The sequence below is a fragment of the Athene noctua genome, chromosome Z (genome assembly GCF_965140245.1).
Source record: "Athene noctua chromosome Z, bAthNoc1.hap1.1, whole genome shotgun sequence".
NCBI lineage: Eukaryota > Metazoa > Chordata > Aves > Strigiformes > Strigidae > Athene > Athene noctua.
The window spans coordinates 64,686,879-64,701,755 of NC_134077.1; the positions used below are offsets into that span (position 1 = coordinate 64,686,879).

The 14,877-nt window shown below is 36.5% G+C and overlaps 1 protein-coding gene across 2 annotated transcripts in view; it reads left to right on the forward strand.

The window, feature by feature from the left end:
- BNC2 (basonuclin zinc finger protein 2) overlaps window positions 1–14,877 on the forward strand; it is a 308,307-nt gene that overhangs the window by 190,624 nt on the left and 102,806 nt on the right. For both annotated transcript variants that reach the window (XM_074932200.1, XM_074932199.1), the window contains exon 3: window positions 6,397–6,499. In XM_074932200.1, the coding sequence (XP_074788301.1) occupies window positions 6,397–6,499 (103 nt within the window). The remainder of the gene's footprint in view (window positions 1–6,396; window positions 6,500–14,877) is intronic.

Sequence of the window (14,877 nt, forward strand, 5' to 3'; positions counted from 1 at the left end):
AAAGAATCTAAGGTAGAATCGAAAGTGATTCCTAACTTAAATGCAACATTACAAATGTTATTATTTTTCCTTCTTTTCTTACTCCCCATTCATTTACCAGCTCTTTCTCAAGAAGAGTTGAAAATGGTTTTCTAAAATGCTTAAACGCTAGGTTGTCCTTAGCACCCATCATGTTGTATTAGTACTGTTTTCTTGAATGCCACAGAGAAATATAACAATATTAGTCCCTTTCAAATTGTATTACTGAAAATAAATGCAAGTAAGAAAAAATACTAATATAGCGTGATGTGAAATTGCTAATAAAATACTTCAATGCAGTGAAATATTCAGAAGATATGTGCGTATCTCTGAATGGCAGAGAGATCAGAAACCTCATTGCATTGCATGGATGTTTAAGACCATTCAAATACAAAGTATATTCTCCTTATAGTTTTTTGTTCTGTACAATGCATTATTAGGCTATTAGGAATTGAAGTTAAAAATGGTCGTTTATCAATTAAGGTTAATTTCTCTAGGTGATTCCTGTGTTTAAAATGACTCATTTGCTAATGGCAAACCAACCTAAAGTTGTATAATTTTTAAAAATCTGTTAAAATCTTTGTGCCAACAGAAGAAGTAGTAATGTTTCATGCTTCTACATTACCTTCTGTCCTCATACTTTACTGTGTTGTGGGAGCAGTTCATTAGTCTCATGTCTGAAAATCGCAAGTAATATCGTTACCCAGTTTTTGCAGATTAGGCAGTTAGAAACGGAGTGGTTAAGTGACATAACCAGTGCCACACGGTGCATCAGTGGGAGTTGCAGACCCAAGATCAGAATTGAGGCATTCCCCCTCTTTCTATACAGTGTCCTGGCTGCAGAATTACCCATCTAAAAATTATAGTTAAGTTTAAAAATTATAATTTTTATACCAGAATTACATGGTGGAGACTTTAGGTCTGTCTGCAGAGACAAAAATACTTCAACATGTATACTTTTCATTCCGTAGAAAGTACGGCAAGCACTTCCACCCCAATTTTCTTTCTTTCTTAGAAGTAAAAATATACTTTGGAAATTAACTTAGGAAGGGTATAGTGATTTCTGTCTATCTGCTTTTCTAATTTTATTAGAGATTTTTTCTCTCTCTCTTTTTTTTTTTTTTTTTTTTATGGTGTGTTTCCCTGGGGAGGAATGTGTTATCTTGAAATGAACTTTACAATCTCATGCACTGTGATTTTTATATAATCCAAACTAGTACAGGTTCTATGGGATTACAAGTACAGGATTCTAGTACAGGATTACTAACTAAATAAATTTATGCAGAGTACATATTCAGTCTTACTGATCTTAATGCAGCTGTAAGGAACTGCACTTAATCTTTGAAGTCTCACTAAAAATATTTCACAGACACTGGACCAAATCATCCTCAAACCTCATGCTCCTGTGATTGTTAACGGTGGATTTAGATTGTGTGAGCTCTGTAGGATAAATGTATGGTCAATGCTCTAGACAGATAGATGGAACTTCGACACAGAGAGTGAGTATAGTTGACTCTGTTATGTATTCAGGTGCGCAGTGACCCCTTATATCATAGATGGCTTTATAGGAGACATTTCTCAAATACCTTTTTGTGCATGAGAAAGATGAGGCAAGGACATTAAGAGCAAGGCTCTGATAATACTGCCCACTGTGTAGAAGCATGTAGCTTCTACATAGAGACGTCAGTAAGACACTATTTAACCCACAAGACTCAGAAAGCCTCATCACAGGTTACATTAAGAATTACTGTTAGATTTACTATTGAAATTCAGGAAAAAGGAAGTTGCAAAGCTTATCTATCCAGAATGTTGCATCATTTTAAACTGCCTCCACCTTTTGCGGTCACTTGTAAGAACTCCAGAGGAAGAATCATATCTCTACTTGTTCTCCTCCTTCTACCATACTGTGATCCCTTTCATGATAGGTTATTGCTTTTTATCTCCTGGAAGCTCTGCAAAACAGCCAGACAGATTGATTTTCCATTACTGCTATAGGCTATTCCTATTAATATGTGAATAATATTTACTTATTAGATATCATTAAATCTCACAAAGTATGTTAAATGAATATCCTTGGTCTGGGGGAAGCCCACAGAAGTCAGGTCTAACATCTTTTAATGTTAGCCATACAAATTTATGCATAGGTGTACTAGACCACATGCTTTTATACTAGGCAAAATTCCCTTCTTTCTGCATTATGCTACAGGAAGAAGATCACAAAGAGAATAGCAAGATATTTCTGAATGTTTCAGTGTCAGTTAAAAAAACCATTAATTTATTCCTGTATATGTGTATTTTGTTTTTAAACCTTAATAGCTTTGCTTTAGAATTTAAGGAATCAGTGTAAACTATTTAAAATTATTCTACTGAAATCCAATACATTTCCTCCACCGGTCCACAAGAGCCGCTGTAATTTTGGTAGAAATGCAAGCAGTGTTATGTTAGGAACTCAGTGGAAGGGATGTATAGAAATGTCTGAGAACTCCTGTTATCTGCAGACCATTGACATGATAGAACATAATGGCACTTTTCAAGAAGCTGTGGAAAACCATGTTTTGTTGCTTTCTTAAGGGCCTTAACCTGTAAGTTGTCATCCAAATACACAATTGCCTATTGGCTGGTACAGGGGGAGCCTGTATCTGCTGATTTTACTGTTCTGCTAGCTATGCAAGGTTATTGATTTCATTTCTTGATATTTTCTTTCTTTCTTGGAGGAGTTTCTGAGGAAAGCCTCAGTGAGGAAAAATTTCTGTTTCTTTCCCTACAGAACAGTGTAGTACACAGAGTCCCATTACATACACTTGTTAGCAATGTGTTGTGAAGGCAAAATTACTGTGCATAACTTCTGGAATGCCTAGCAGTACTCTTTCAGAAGCATTTTCTGGCAAAAGTTAAGCATTGCTACAGCCTTGGATTTTTATACCTACTTTTTAACAAGTTTGAACAATGGCTACAATATTTATCTGATGCACCCTCACCCAGAATCTTTTTATTATCCCTACTCCCACCTCTAACATATTAAGCAGTAACAGATGTCCAACCACAGTTACACCAATCCACGCTGCTACCTACAAGCACACCAGCTACTGTACTTTTATCCTCTCTGTACCTTAAAATCCTGCCACTGGGGAATGGAGGGTCTGCATTGAAGCTTTGGATTCTTAGGTGAATTTATTAATCTCCCGCGGCTGTTCTGGGTCATTCCTGAGCCTGTTGCACAAACTGTCAGTAACTTGTATGCCAAACTTAAATGCTATTGAAAACCAGTAGAAAGATACTGTTAATAATTCAGATGCATATCCTTGCAAGGTTCCATACATATGTTGGTTGCATTGTGAAGGTCTTTAAAGACGTTTTCTTTTGTGTTAATGCGTGTTAATGTTCCATCTGTGTGTGTAGGAACACCCACTATTCCTGGCATCTTGAATCTTCTCTCTGCCAAGTTACACAGGTTTAATGTTGGACATTGTAGTGATCTGAGGTAGTTACAGTGATTCTGGATTAACGGAGTAAAGTGAAAAATGAATCATTGCAATAAAGACTAAATTCTACTGAAGATTTTCAATAGCCTCCATCACTATAGAATGCCTCAAAATTTATGTTGTATTTACCCTGACAACACACTTTACTATCATTGTGTCTGGTTATTGTTTAGGGAATGTAGGCATCAAAGTAATTTGCACAAGGTCATGTCAGAATGTGAGCTAGAATATGAGTTTTTCTAGTAAAAAATGAGCATCTTGCGGCTTGAGGGGTTATCCTTATCACTCAGAAGTATGCATGGGATTCTCAGTGATGGGATGGGAAACTACTGAAACCAGATTACAATGTAGCATCAACACACCCTTTACAGAAAAAGTGGCCAAGTAAGGCCAGTCTGAATGTTTTGGCCATACTAGCTATCTCCGGAGTTTCTCATGCCAATTACCCTAGTAAAATGCATAGCTCATTTTAAAGACCTTTCAGATTTAGTTATTTGAAGAACAACCTGGCATTTTCATGTTTCTGAAAAGTTTGCATGTATTTTTTTACGTATAAAGCATAGAAATCTTACTGATTAGTTAATCTCCTTCAACACTTTACACCATCAAGACTCTCTTTAACTCAGGGAAGAGGAAAATAAACATGAAACCTCTAAATTTTTTTTTCCCCATCTTATAATTTATAATGACTATATGGATAATTTTTGAATGTGTATAATAAAATCACTCTTAGGCTGGAGCATTGTATTTCAAGTTCAAGCTGAATCCAATTTTTACAGGCAACCTGTTAACCTTTAGGCCAAAAATAGTTAGGGTTGTAATGGAAATGCTGATGAGCGTTAATAAAACAACTCTACCAAATGGCACAGTTTCATCTAGTATGTATATATACACTATATTACCCTGTTACACATACTGTAAATGACTCATGAAGAAAAAATAACATCAAATACAACAAATGTCTGTCACAGTAGTGCAGCGATTTAGAAAAGGTGGTGAATGAGATAAAAACTTTTATGATAAAATAAGAATACTGTTTTGTAAGCCCTTCTTCCTGCAGTACAATTAATTACTGAGTTCATTAATTAATGAACATATTAGAGAAAGAACACCATTACTGACCAGTGGAGACCTGATATATTACTGAGTCAATAAACTATTGAACATGAAACAGGACCTTTCAGGAGAATTTTTTTCTCATAACCCACAAACACATATATTATTCTTGCACAGTCAGCACTTCCTTGGTACCCTTATATTTCATATTACTAATTCTTTTAATCACGCATACATACAGCAGTGTTTTATACCCTAGCTAATGAGTAATTGGACAGGTGACATTGGGACTGAGGCCCTGAAGTGTCAGGCATAATAGAGCAGGGTATTTTTTTTCCCTACTAGGTTTTTGAGAGTAAAAGATAGTAAAAGAGCAGATAGGATAGGAAGAAGAAGGGATTTTTGTACCAGACATTTGTCAGAGAAATACAGTATGGCTTTAAATTGCCATCTGATGCAGATAAATAAGTAAAGAGATAAAACATTTAAAATAACTGAACCTTTTTCATTGTCAGCAGCCAAGGAATTTAGCTTAGTCAGGCTAAAGCTGAATGTAATTTTCTTTAAGTCAGTACAGTTAAGGTGATTTTTTTGGTATGGAAGGGGTGTGTGTGAAGAGGATGTTAATTGTTTGGAAAAGGCAAGAGCCTTCATAATACTTCAGTATCTCAGTGGCCATAGGTACCAATCACCCTTCCCCCACCTTAGCCCCCAAGTAATCATTGATTGCATCTAAATCTATTGAGATATCTTTTCCTGGCAACTCTGGTAGTTACAGTAGATTGTTAATCTGTAAATGATCAGAATAAGCCTCTTTGTCTCAGAAATCTCCACACAATTTACATCTAAATGCATGCCATAAATTTATTAGTAGCAGTTTGAAGTGCACAGGTCATCTTTTACACTATTTAAAAACATATGTCTGTTACACATTAAAAAGAGTCTCACTCAATTTATATTCACTTTTCTGTGGATGTAACTAGCCCCTGTCAAACCTGTGTATTTATTAAAATTATTTTTTAAAAGGAGATGAGAAATTAATAAGGTGCATTATTTAAGCAAATTTTAGATCTTTTCATGGGACTTGAGTTTTAGCACCACTGCTTTGAAATAATTTCATCTTTCACAAAACAGAGAGATAGGTGTTTGACAAACAGGAAGTACTAAGAGGTAAAGGGCTATGCCTAGATACTGGAGAAAGTAATAGATGCAAAGGAAAATTACGGGATGTTTTATGAACCAGTCCTATTTTTGTTCCTCGATAATTTTATCTTCTTTTGGAAATACCTTGAGTCCACGACTCCCTTCTGTAGCAGAGTTATATCTTACGTGAACCCCCCCAAAAAAACTTGAGAATAACCTTTGGGTTATGGGGGAATGAGAATGAGACCTATACTATTCCTTCTTGTATGTTTTTGTTTCCTCATTTTACTTTTGGTTTTAATCAAGCTGATATGCTGCTATGGTAAGACATCACTAGTAACATTTTCCTTCAGGCAGTTGATGAAAACCAGGAAATTTGTGGAACACCTACAGAATCTTCATTCTACCACTTTTTTTCCCTAAAGGAAATAGAGCAATTCTTCTAAAGACTTTAGGAATGTGTTCATCTTCATGGGAAAACAGACTGTGTTATTACTGAATAAGTATTTTGGTTGTCATTGCTCAGGGATACTGATGTATGTTTTTGAAAGAAAATTAATCTTTACTTTAAAGAATGAGCATGCTTTGAATGTTGGAAGCCTGTTTTTTTCTGTACAAATACCATTCTAGCCTTCACAACAAATTTGTACAAGAAGAAAGAAGGACATTAATATGTTTTTTCTGTTTCTTTTTCCAGGCCATCCGCTGTACACTGGTGAATTGCACATGTGAATGTTTTCAGCCAGGGAAGATTAACCTGAGAACCTGTGATCAGTGTAAACATGGCTGGGTGGCACATGGTAAGAAATGTCAATTTGGGTTTGCCTTCTCTATTCTGTGCGTCCTTCCCAGTATCTTTAAATACTAAGTGCTCTATTGATATGTTTGTCTGTACACGCATGTGCATGCACTCTGGGTTTGTTCATGTGTATGCATGCACATACTTTTTTTACAGCAATTTCTAGGATGAAAAAGTGAGTGTCTGTTATTCTGGCAACAGTTTCAGGTGCCACTGGAGTTCAACAGCTCATGTACAGCTCAAAAGAATATTCTAGCTTCCAGGAAATAATGTAGTTCTATCAGGGCTTAGCAGAAAGGCAAGAAGTTTATAGTATGGTTGCACAAGAGTTTGCATTACAGGGAAGGATCAACCAGCGAGTCACTGAGCCTAGTGGAAATTCAAACATACCAATGTCAAAATTTCAGAGCTTGGATGTCAGAATGAAACTAGTGTATCCTATATGGATCAACAAAAGTGTGCATATATGATCTGTGAGTTGAACCACTCTTCCCATGTTTAAATAGCTAGAGAAAGAAAGGGTGAATTAGAATGCCTATATAAAGGCATCATTAGAGACCTTCCATTTTATTTATCCTTTACTATTTTGTGTGTTTGGTGGGTTTGTTTTCCTTGACAGTCTTGATTAAGCCATGCATGAGAAAGAGCTGTAGATGGCAAATAAGTAGGATACCTAAAATGGTTAATGAGAAGGAAAAAAAAAAAAAAAAAAAAAAGACAGAGGAGGGGAGAGAAAGAATTAGTGTTGGAGATTTCTTCTCATGGTCTAGGCTATTGGCAAGCATGGTCTTCATTCCACACTTCTGCCAGACATTCCATGGATTATATTCTATAAATTTTATTTTATTTTGATGACACCTTGGGTGGAAGCTTAGTACTTCCCTCTAAAGATGCACTTGATCTCTATTTATTTAGTTCATGTCTGTGTGTATCTGTGCCTGAGTATGCTGACATATGGCAAGTGTGAATGCTCAACAAATTCAACAGCACAAACTGAGAAGTCTTTAAAACATTCACATGCATGGAAATGGAGGCAGAAAGGCAGGTACCATGCAGTCCTGTGTCACTGCATAATAGTATATACAGCCTGTCTAGAGACACTCTAACACCGCCAATCTGGCAGCTGGTTGCAGATTTATTATATACTAGATTCTCTAGGGACACAGCTTGGTTTTGCTCCTCTTAATTCCCAGAAAGATATCTTTAGTGACAGTATAACTGGGCTCACATTTCTTAGAAGGATTGCTAAAACTTGCAAAATTTATATAGTTCAGGCATGCTTCAGGTTTTGTGTAGAATCATCATCTGAGGTTTTACCGATCCACAGATAGGGGAGACTTGCCTAGCTATTTTCCAGGGTGTCCTCCTTTTGAGTAATAGAAATTAGGAGTCTAGCACTTAGATTCTGGCATATGGACATCCTGCATTTTCTTTTTAACCAGCATATCTTAGAAGAGTGTGATCAAATTTTCCTGATCAATTCTTCCCTGTGAGGTGGCTGAATTCAAAAGCAGAATATGTGACAGTAATCCGAGATTACCACAGTGTGCATAATAGAAATGTCACTGGTTTAAAAATCCAGAAAGTTGAAAGGTGAAAGTGATAATTTGGGATATACCACCTGCTCCTGTACCTGAGTGCTTAACATTCCAAATAGAAAATTTAATACAGCTATATGTTATTAGAAAGTGTTTGTTTTACTACTGCACCAAGTGAAGAATGCTCTGTTTTTTGGTTTTTTTTAGTGCACTTTGTGTACATTTGTCTGGAGTATTTACATTTTATGGCAGAGCGAGACAGGTCAGATATATGTTTCATATACATACTCAAAGCACAGGCTTATAAATTACTTCCTGGAAACTATGATACATCTGATTTGATTCTTGATCTTAGCTGTTTTCCAGGATTTTGAGGGCAGCATTCAGGACACTGATCAATTCATTGCACTGTAGCACCTGGATTTCAAAATAACCAAATCACGTTGCTGTTTGGTAGTGAAACCGTTAGCATGGTACTTTCTGAAGTTGTTCCTTGAATGCAAATAGTATTTCCTGCTATTTTAATTAAAGGGTTTCCTTCTGATTTTTGTTAATTAATTTCAACACAGGTCTTTGACACATAATGTAGTGTTTTACTGAATGTAATTATCAAAGTATAGGTGTTTCCAACAGAAATTACTGTGCTCATTCAGTTCTGGTAACTTAGAATCATAATTAAATGAACAGATCAAAACCATCAAGACCAAAAACTGCAGTCATCTCATGCTGTACTTGACTAATCTCTGCAGAATTAATTCATGTTAATAACTGCCATTTAAAATGTTGGAATTTGTGGAGTGAGGAGGAAAGGACATACTGCCACCACAGTATTACTGCACTTAACAACTGCTGGCCTGTTTCCTACTGCTGGCCTGTTTTCTTTTTTCCTGTTTCCATTGTCTTTCTTCCATTTTTCCTCGCTTACTTAAAATGATCTGTGCATGTCTTGAAAGGAAAGGTTTCCTACAAGTTCAATCTCTCCTGTCTGGAGTTGCCAACAGTAGGATTGTCAATATGTGAACAGATTCATCAGAGAAGTTCTTCTGTGGCAAGATAAATGTTTCTGTTGGCAAAAGTTCGGTTTATCGAGTTTTGACCCTGCACCCCTGTGCTACAGTGGTAATCCTACCATCAGTGTTTTTAAGGCTGAAGCCAAAAGCTGTGTAAAGCATAGCAGCTTTCTGTGGTACAGCTGTGCATAATGGAAAATTGGTTATTGTTGGTGTGAATCTCTGGATATTTTAAGGGATTTAGATAACTGGACTGTTTTAATTTGTTTTCAGCTGAAGCCTGGTTTTCATATTGTTAGCTTGGGTGGTGATTTATTTTCTAAAACAAAAAATAACTGGTTTAAATTAAATAAGCCATTTCCTAGGTCTCAAGCAGGCAAACATGTAACAGTTAGATGTTCTTCCTTCTTTTTTTTTTTTTTTTTTTTAATGGTTCAGATACTTTGTATAGTCCATATGGTGAAAAATAACATCTCATTAAAATCTTAATAGTTGGTTATTTAAAGAAGAATTTATTTTAACACAGGCAATTGCTATTATGTGGCATTTAAATAATGTAGGAGTAAGATCACTGCAAAATAATAAGACTTTCTTGAGTGCTTGAATTGGTTTCCTTTACTGCTATTTTTGTTGTATTAAAAGTAACTACTATGAAGATAGTCATGACATTTTACTGGTATTAGCACAAAATCACTTACTCAAACTTTATTGGAAATAATGAAAAAAAACCACATTATTTGCCACCCACTTCTCCAAGCACAGGTATCTTAGCCTATAAGGAAAGAAATTAAGCAAGTCTGAAGTAAAAAGATGTTGATTTCATTGACTTTGAATTTTTCCTTGTATGCTAGTCATTGATGTCAGAACAACTACTGTACTGCTAGCAGAAATATTCTTACTATACCTAGTCCAACAGCTTAAAAGGGTCAATGCAGTATCAATGGGAAATACAGTGTGCCCTCTCTCGTAACCATTTTGTCTAAAAAGATGTGCCAGGGTGACGTATGTCATAGTGGACTAAAGCTATTATTTCCGACATTCATTCTATTTATTTTAGTTTCAGTATCTCAGACTTAAAAGTGATTTTAAAAACTCACAGTATAGTAATATTATTGTTTGTCTGAAATCATTGTCACCTTGTTTCAAAGAGAGTGAGAAAATTAGAAATAGTAGTTCTCTGTCTTGCACTCAGACTGGTAAAACTCAGACAGCAGCAGCATGTTTTTCAGTTGTTTTTGGTATACTGTGCATTCTTGGACTAGTTGAATTTCATGCTGTTCAGTCTACTCTAAGAAATGAAGTATCCTGTAAATCTATTCAAGTAGACTTTAATACCTCTCTGTGGTATGATGAGGCCACATACAGCCCCATTGCCAGTCCAAGACTTGGCCATGTCTTTTCTCTAGTAACTCTGAGATTAAGTTCCTTTTGGTTTTAATGAAAACATTAACTGGTAGATTTTGGCACATATGGCAAATTCGTTACTCTTTTTCAGTTCTAAAGCAGCCATCCAGTGAAAACTCGTGTTCAGAGACTTGCTGCGTGGGTTACACTTTCACCTTGTGAAGGAAGTTTTCTGCTGCCAGTATTTATATAATGCATGTACTATCTTGCTGTAAATGAGACTAACAATGTAAACAACAACCTCTACTAGAAAATGGAGAATGTCATAAAGTCAGATGTATGACATGACTGTGACTTCTTCATTCAGAAAGGTTGAGAATTCTGAATTTCTATACGGTAGTTCATGAAATGATCAAGTTTAAGAAACATGAAGTGAGAACAAAACAAAGGAGGACAGATGTAAATAAGTAAATAAAAGAAAAAGAAGAATGCTGTGAAATTTTGGAAATCGCATTTCTCCCTTAGCCTGAAGTTGCTGAAATGACTTGGTTCAGGAACAAGGTTTTAAATGTGAGCTGCATGGGAATCAGGTAGGAAGGAAGAGGAGTGCTACCCTGAAATAAAAATCATCAGGGTTCCTAAATTTGCCTCAGTCCAAATCACTTAAATGAAAGAAATTCAGATTTGTAAAGTCAATCATCTCTAACAAAACCAAACCAAACCAAACCACATCACAGATCTTAAGAACGTCCCTAAAAGCTGGCAGAATTGCCATGTTGTTCTTTACTTCAGAATGGAGATAGTAGAAAATAAATACTAAAAAGGAAAGGAGGAATGTAATCCTATTGTTACAGTTTACTTGTAAAGCAGTTATTTTTCTGTTGTTCCATGGGACATAAAAAATAATGACAATTTTAGTGTACTGAACATACGTGTTTTGTTCTATTCAGTTTAATTATTTAAAGTGGTTTAAAATTACTTGAGAACATCATAGATTTCCTTTTTTTTTTTTTTAAGTTACATAGAGACCTTTTAGCAAAGTAATTATCTACAATTTATTGATAACAAAGGCTAGTTTTTCATGACTTTTAAAGTAAAACTATTTTAGATCTAGCCTGGGTTTTCTTGTCTTTCACTGACAAAATAATTTTAATCCATCTGTTAACATCCTTTTGACCCTGAAGGCTGAGGCATATTTTTCATTACTCAGTTGCTTCCAGGAACTTTACCTGATTAACATTCATTACTGGTAAACACTTTTTTAAGGCCCCCCTTCTGCCAATGCCATGTCTTTTTGCTTCCCTTCAGCAGTGATTCCAAACGTGGCCAATGCAGCCAGAAGATGCATTCTGTTATCTTGTGGGTCCTCTGACCTAGTATCTGATTTTAAAGCCTGCCACGCTGGTAGGATGTAGTGTTTGCTTTGGGTTACTCTGAGATCACCCTTGAATGCAAGTCAAGCTAAGGTAAAAGCAAATGACAATATCCAAGTATTAGTGCATCCAAGACAAATAATACTGTTTCAAAGGTTTATAAGACACAAGTGACAGAAAGGAAATAATGCTTAGTTGCCCCAAAATCAAATAGAAAGCCTTCCTTTTCCATCCTTGTATTCAGCTGATACTTCTACTTTACCATATGGTCAAAAGTTTAGTCCTCATGCAAATTTGACATCGTCAGGGGTTAAGTAAGGTTTTCCATGGGAGTAAACCACAGTCTCTAACTTACGTAGCTTTAACTTACGTATGTTCACACTCACTCCTCCTTGGATTTCCCTGGGGGTCCATTCACAACAATTTTTTTTCTCTTCTTCCCTGCCACATCCAGGACATTTTAACATATAATGGGAAGATTGGGCCTTTCTCCCTCTCCCCAATTTTATTGGCTTAGAGCACTGGGTTTAATATGCCAGTGGCTCCTGGATGTGATCAAGTGAGATTACCACTGTCCAGACATTAAGCAGTCAGCTAAGAGCTGCTCCAGTGCCTAGTAACCCTAAACAGATTATGACCCATTCTAAAGCATAGTGCCCTTTTCTGCTGGGTTGACCTATATTCACATCTCAAAGTGAAACCTTTTCTCACTGTGAATGTTTTATTGTCTGAAAAATTTTTTGTTTACTAATCACACTTTGTACTCCAACAGAACTGACATTAATACCGTCAGATACTCATTGACAACTGTGAAATACATATAAGGCCACTTTTATAGCTATGATCTCCCTTGCCTAGCTGTAAAGTGCCCAGAGAAGTTTAGACTAAAGGTATTTCAAAAGTGCAAGATACTGGTTTTTGGTGCCCATCATTACTGAATTTACCTTTTATAGAGAAGGCTTCATCCCATTTAGTACACACAATACCATAGGATAAAACACTACGAGGTATCTTGGACAATGATGTCTTACCCTCTCTTCTTAAGGAGAGAGTGCAGTAAGGAAAAAATAGACTTGTTATGTGCAAGATGGAGCAAAAGCAATAAACCAAATGATTTTTTAATTCGCACTTGGAATTCCTCTTTCCAGACACAGTAGAGGCTGATTTTTGAACAGGTAGTCAGTGAAACCCCTGATCTTGCCCCTTTAAGGGTGGTGATAGGAAGTTCACTACATGGCATAGTTTCAGATAGGAGCAAAAGAATGGTGCTCGCTGCTTGATGATTAGATGAGCAGGATAAATTCTGTGGTACCTGAGAGCGCAAATCACCGATGGATTTATGGGGCACCAGCAGTGGACTTCTGCAACATGCATCCACAGTTCTACAAGATGTTTAGGTGACATTACCTGCTTACTTGCCTCTTTTAACACCTATGCTGCTGCACATGAATTGCTGTGATGTGCTAACCACTTTATCATTTTATTACAACATAAATTTTTATATCTTCTTAGCGATTCTACAAGAAGCTTAATTGTTTATAGGAACATCTTAATTAACTAGAGTTCACTAGGTTAAGCAGAACAAGAATTGAAAGAGTTCTAAATGAAACAAACTTTACCACTCCATCCCATATAGCTTCATAAGGTTAAAATGGGATTTGACGGCAAGATTAAAAAATTCATACTGCTTTCAGATGTTACAAAGTAATGATAATACCATGAGTAACTTTACCTCAGCTTTCTGTTTTGCAAATGTGAAATACAATGGAAAAAAAACCCAAATTTTAATTTTTTTACATACTAGGAAGAATTTTGATTTGAGCTGTGACATTATAAGGAAACTTGCCCCAGATTAATTCAGCAGACAATAGTGTTACTTTATTATCCCATTTCCATGTGGATTTTAGAAATAAAAAAGATAATACAACAAATATATAGCATGAGTCTCAAAGACTCCCCTAATTATATTCTAATTGATTACAGTAATTTTTTCTAAAGTATATTTAACAGGAGCTTTGTGAAATGGTCACAGTACATGGGTTGGGGTGGGAAACACTGATGCTTATGAATGGTAGAACTAGCTGTATGAACCATTCTTTTCAGGGTCTGAATATTAGGACAGCAGCTTTTCCTGGGAAAACTGAGGTGGTTTAGCACATGTGGGATGGCATTTCATAGACCTGAATCAGTTACCCCCTAGACTGAAATACCACCATGCTCTTGGCTTGCCTTTGTGAAATGCCTCTACCACACAGTACTCCATCCAAACAGAATGATGTTAACAGGTGGGCAGGGCCTGATGCATTTTCATTACAGTTTTCAAGGCTGCACAGAAGATGCCATAGGTTGCCTGGAGAAGTGGTGGGATTTCCCCCACTGTAAATATCAGAGAATCAGCTTCACAGGGCCAGAGATAACATAATCTGAGGCCCTGCTTTCAATAGAAGGCTGCCCTAGACAATCTGCAGAAATCCCTTCCAACACAGACTTTCTGTGAATCTGTGAATCACAGTTAATGGAATTTGAGGTACATTTAGATTAAGATGGAAATCCTCCAAATCCAGACCACAATCCAGGACTCTGACAAGTGCTTCTGTCTCACTGTAGTCACAGTATGTCAACCAGATGGCATTAGGACCGTTAAGATACATATTAACTCCTATCTCACCATTATTAAGGGAGAGAATATTTTTAATATTCTGATTGGAAGGAGGCATTTGACCTTGGAGACAAGAGATACAAAAGACTGAAGGTTAATAACTAGTCAAGGTAATAGAAAGAGATAATTTAGTGGCTTCCGTTATAAATTGTAGGTTTCAACAGTGACACTGTCAATCCATGTGTCAAGGAGCAGCAAAAAATTGGAGATGCCCAGCAAAGAGTTCTAAACCAGGCATCAAGGGCAACTGCAGCACTGGCTGTGCCTGCACTGTGAGCACAATTCCTTGAGTCTGATGAGGGTAGATAGAACCAGGTGCTGGTAACTGGTCCGCTGACAACTTCAGGCATGGAAAGGGAATAAATTAGGTCAAGGATCCATCCAGGGGCTCCAGTCAGTAACAAAAGAAGGTGGGGCCAGAGACAAGGCTGAAGACCAGGCTGTAATTTGGGTCT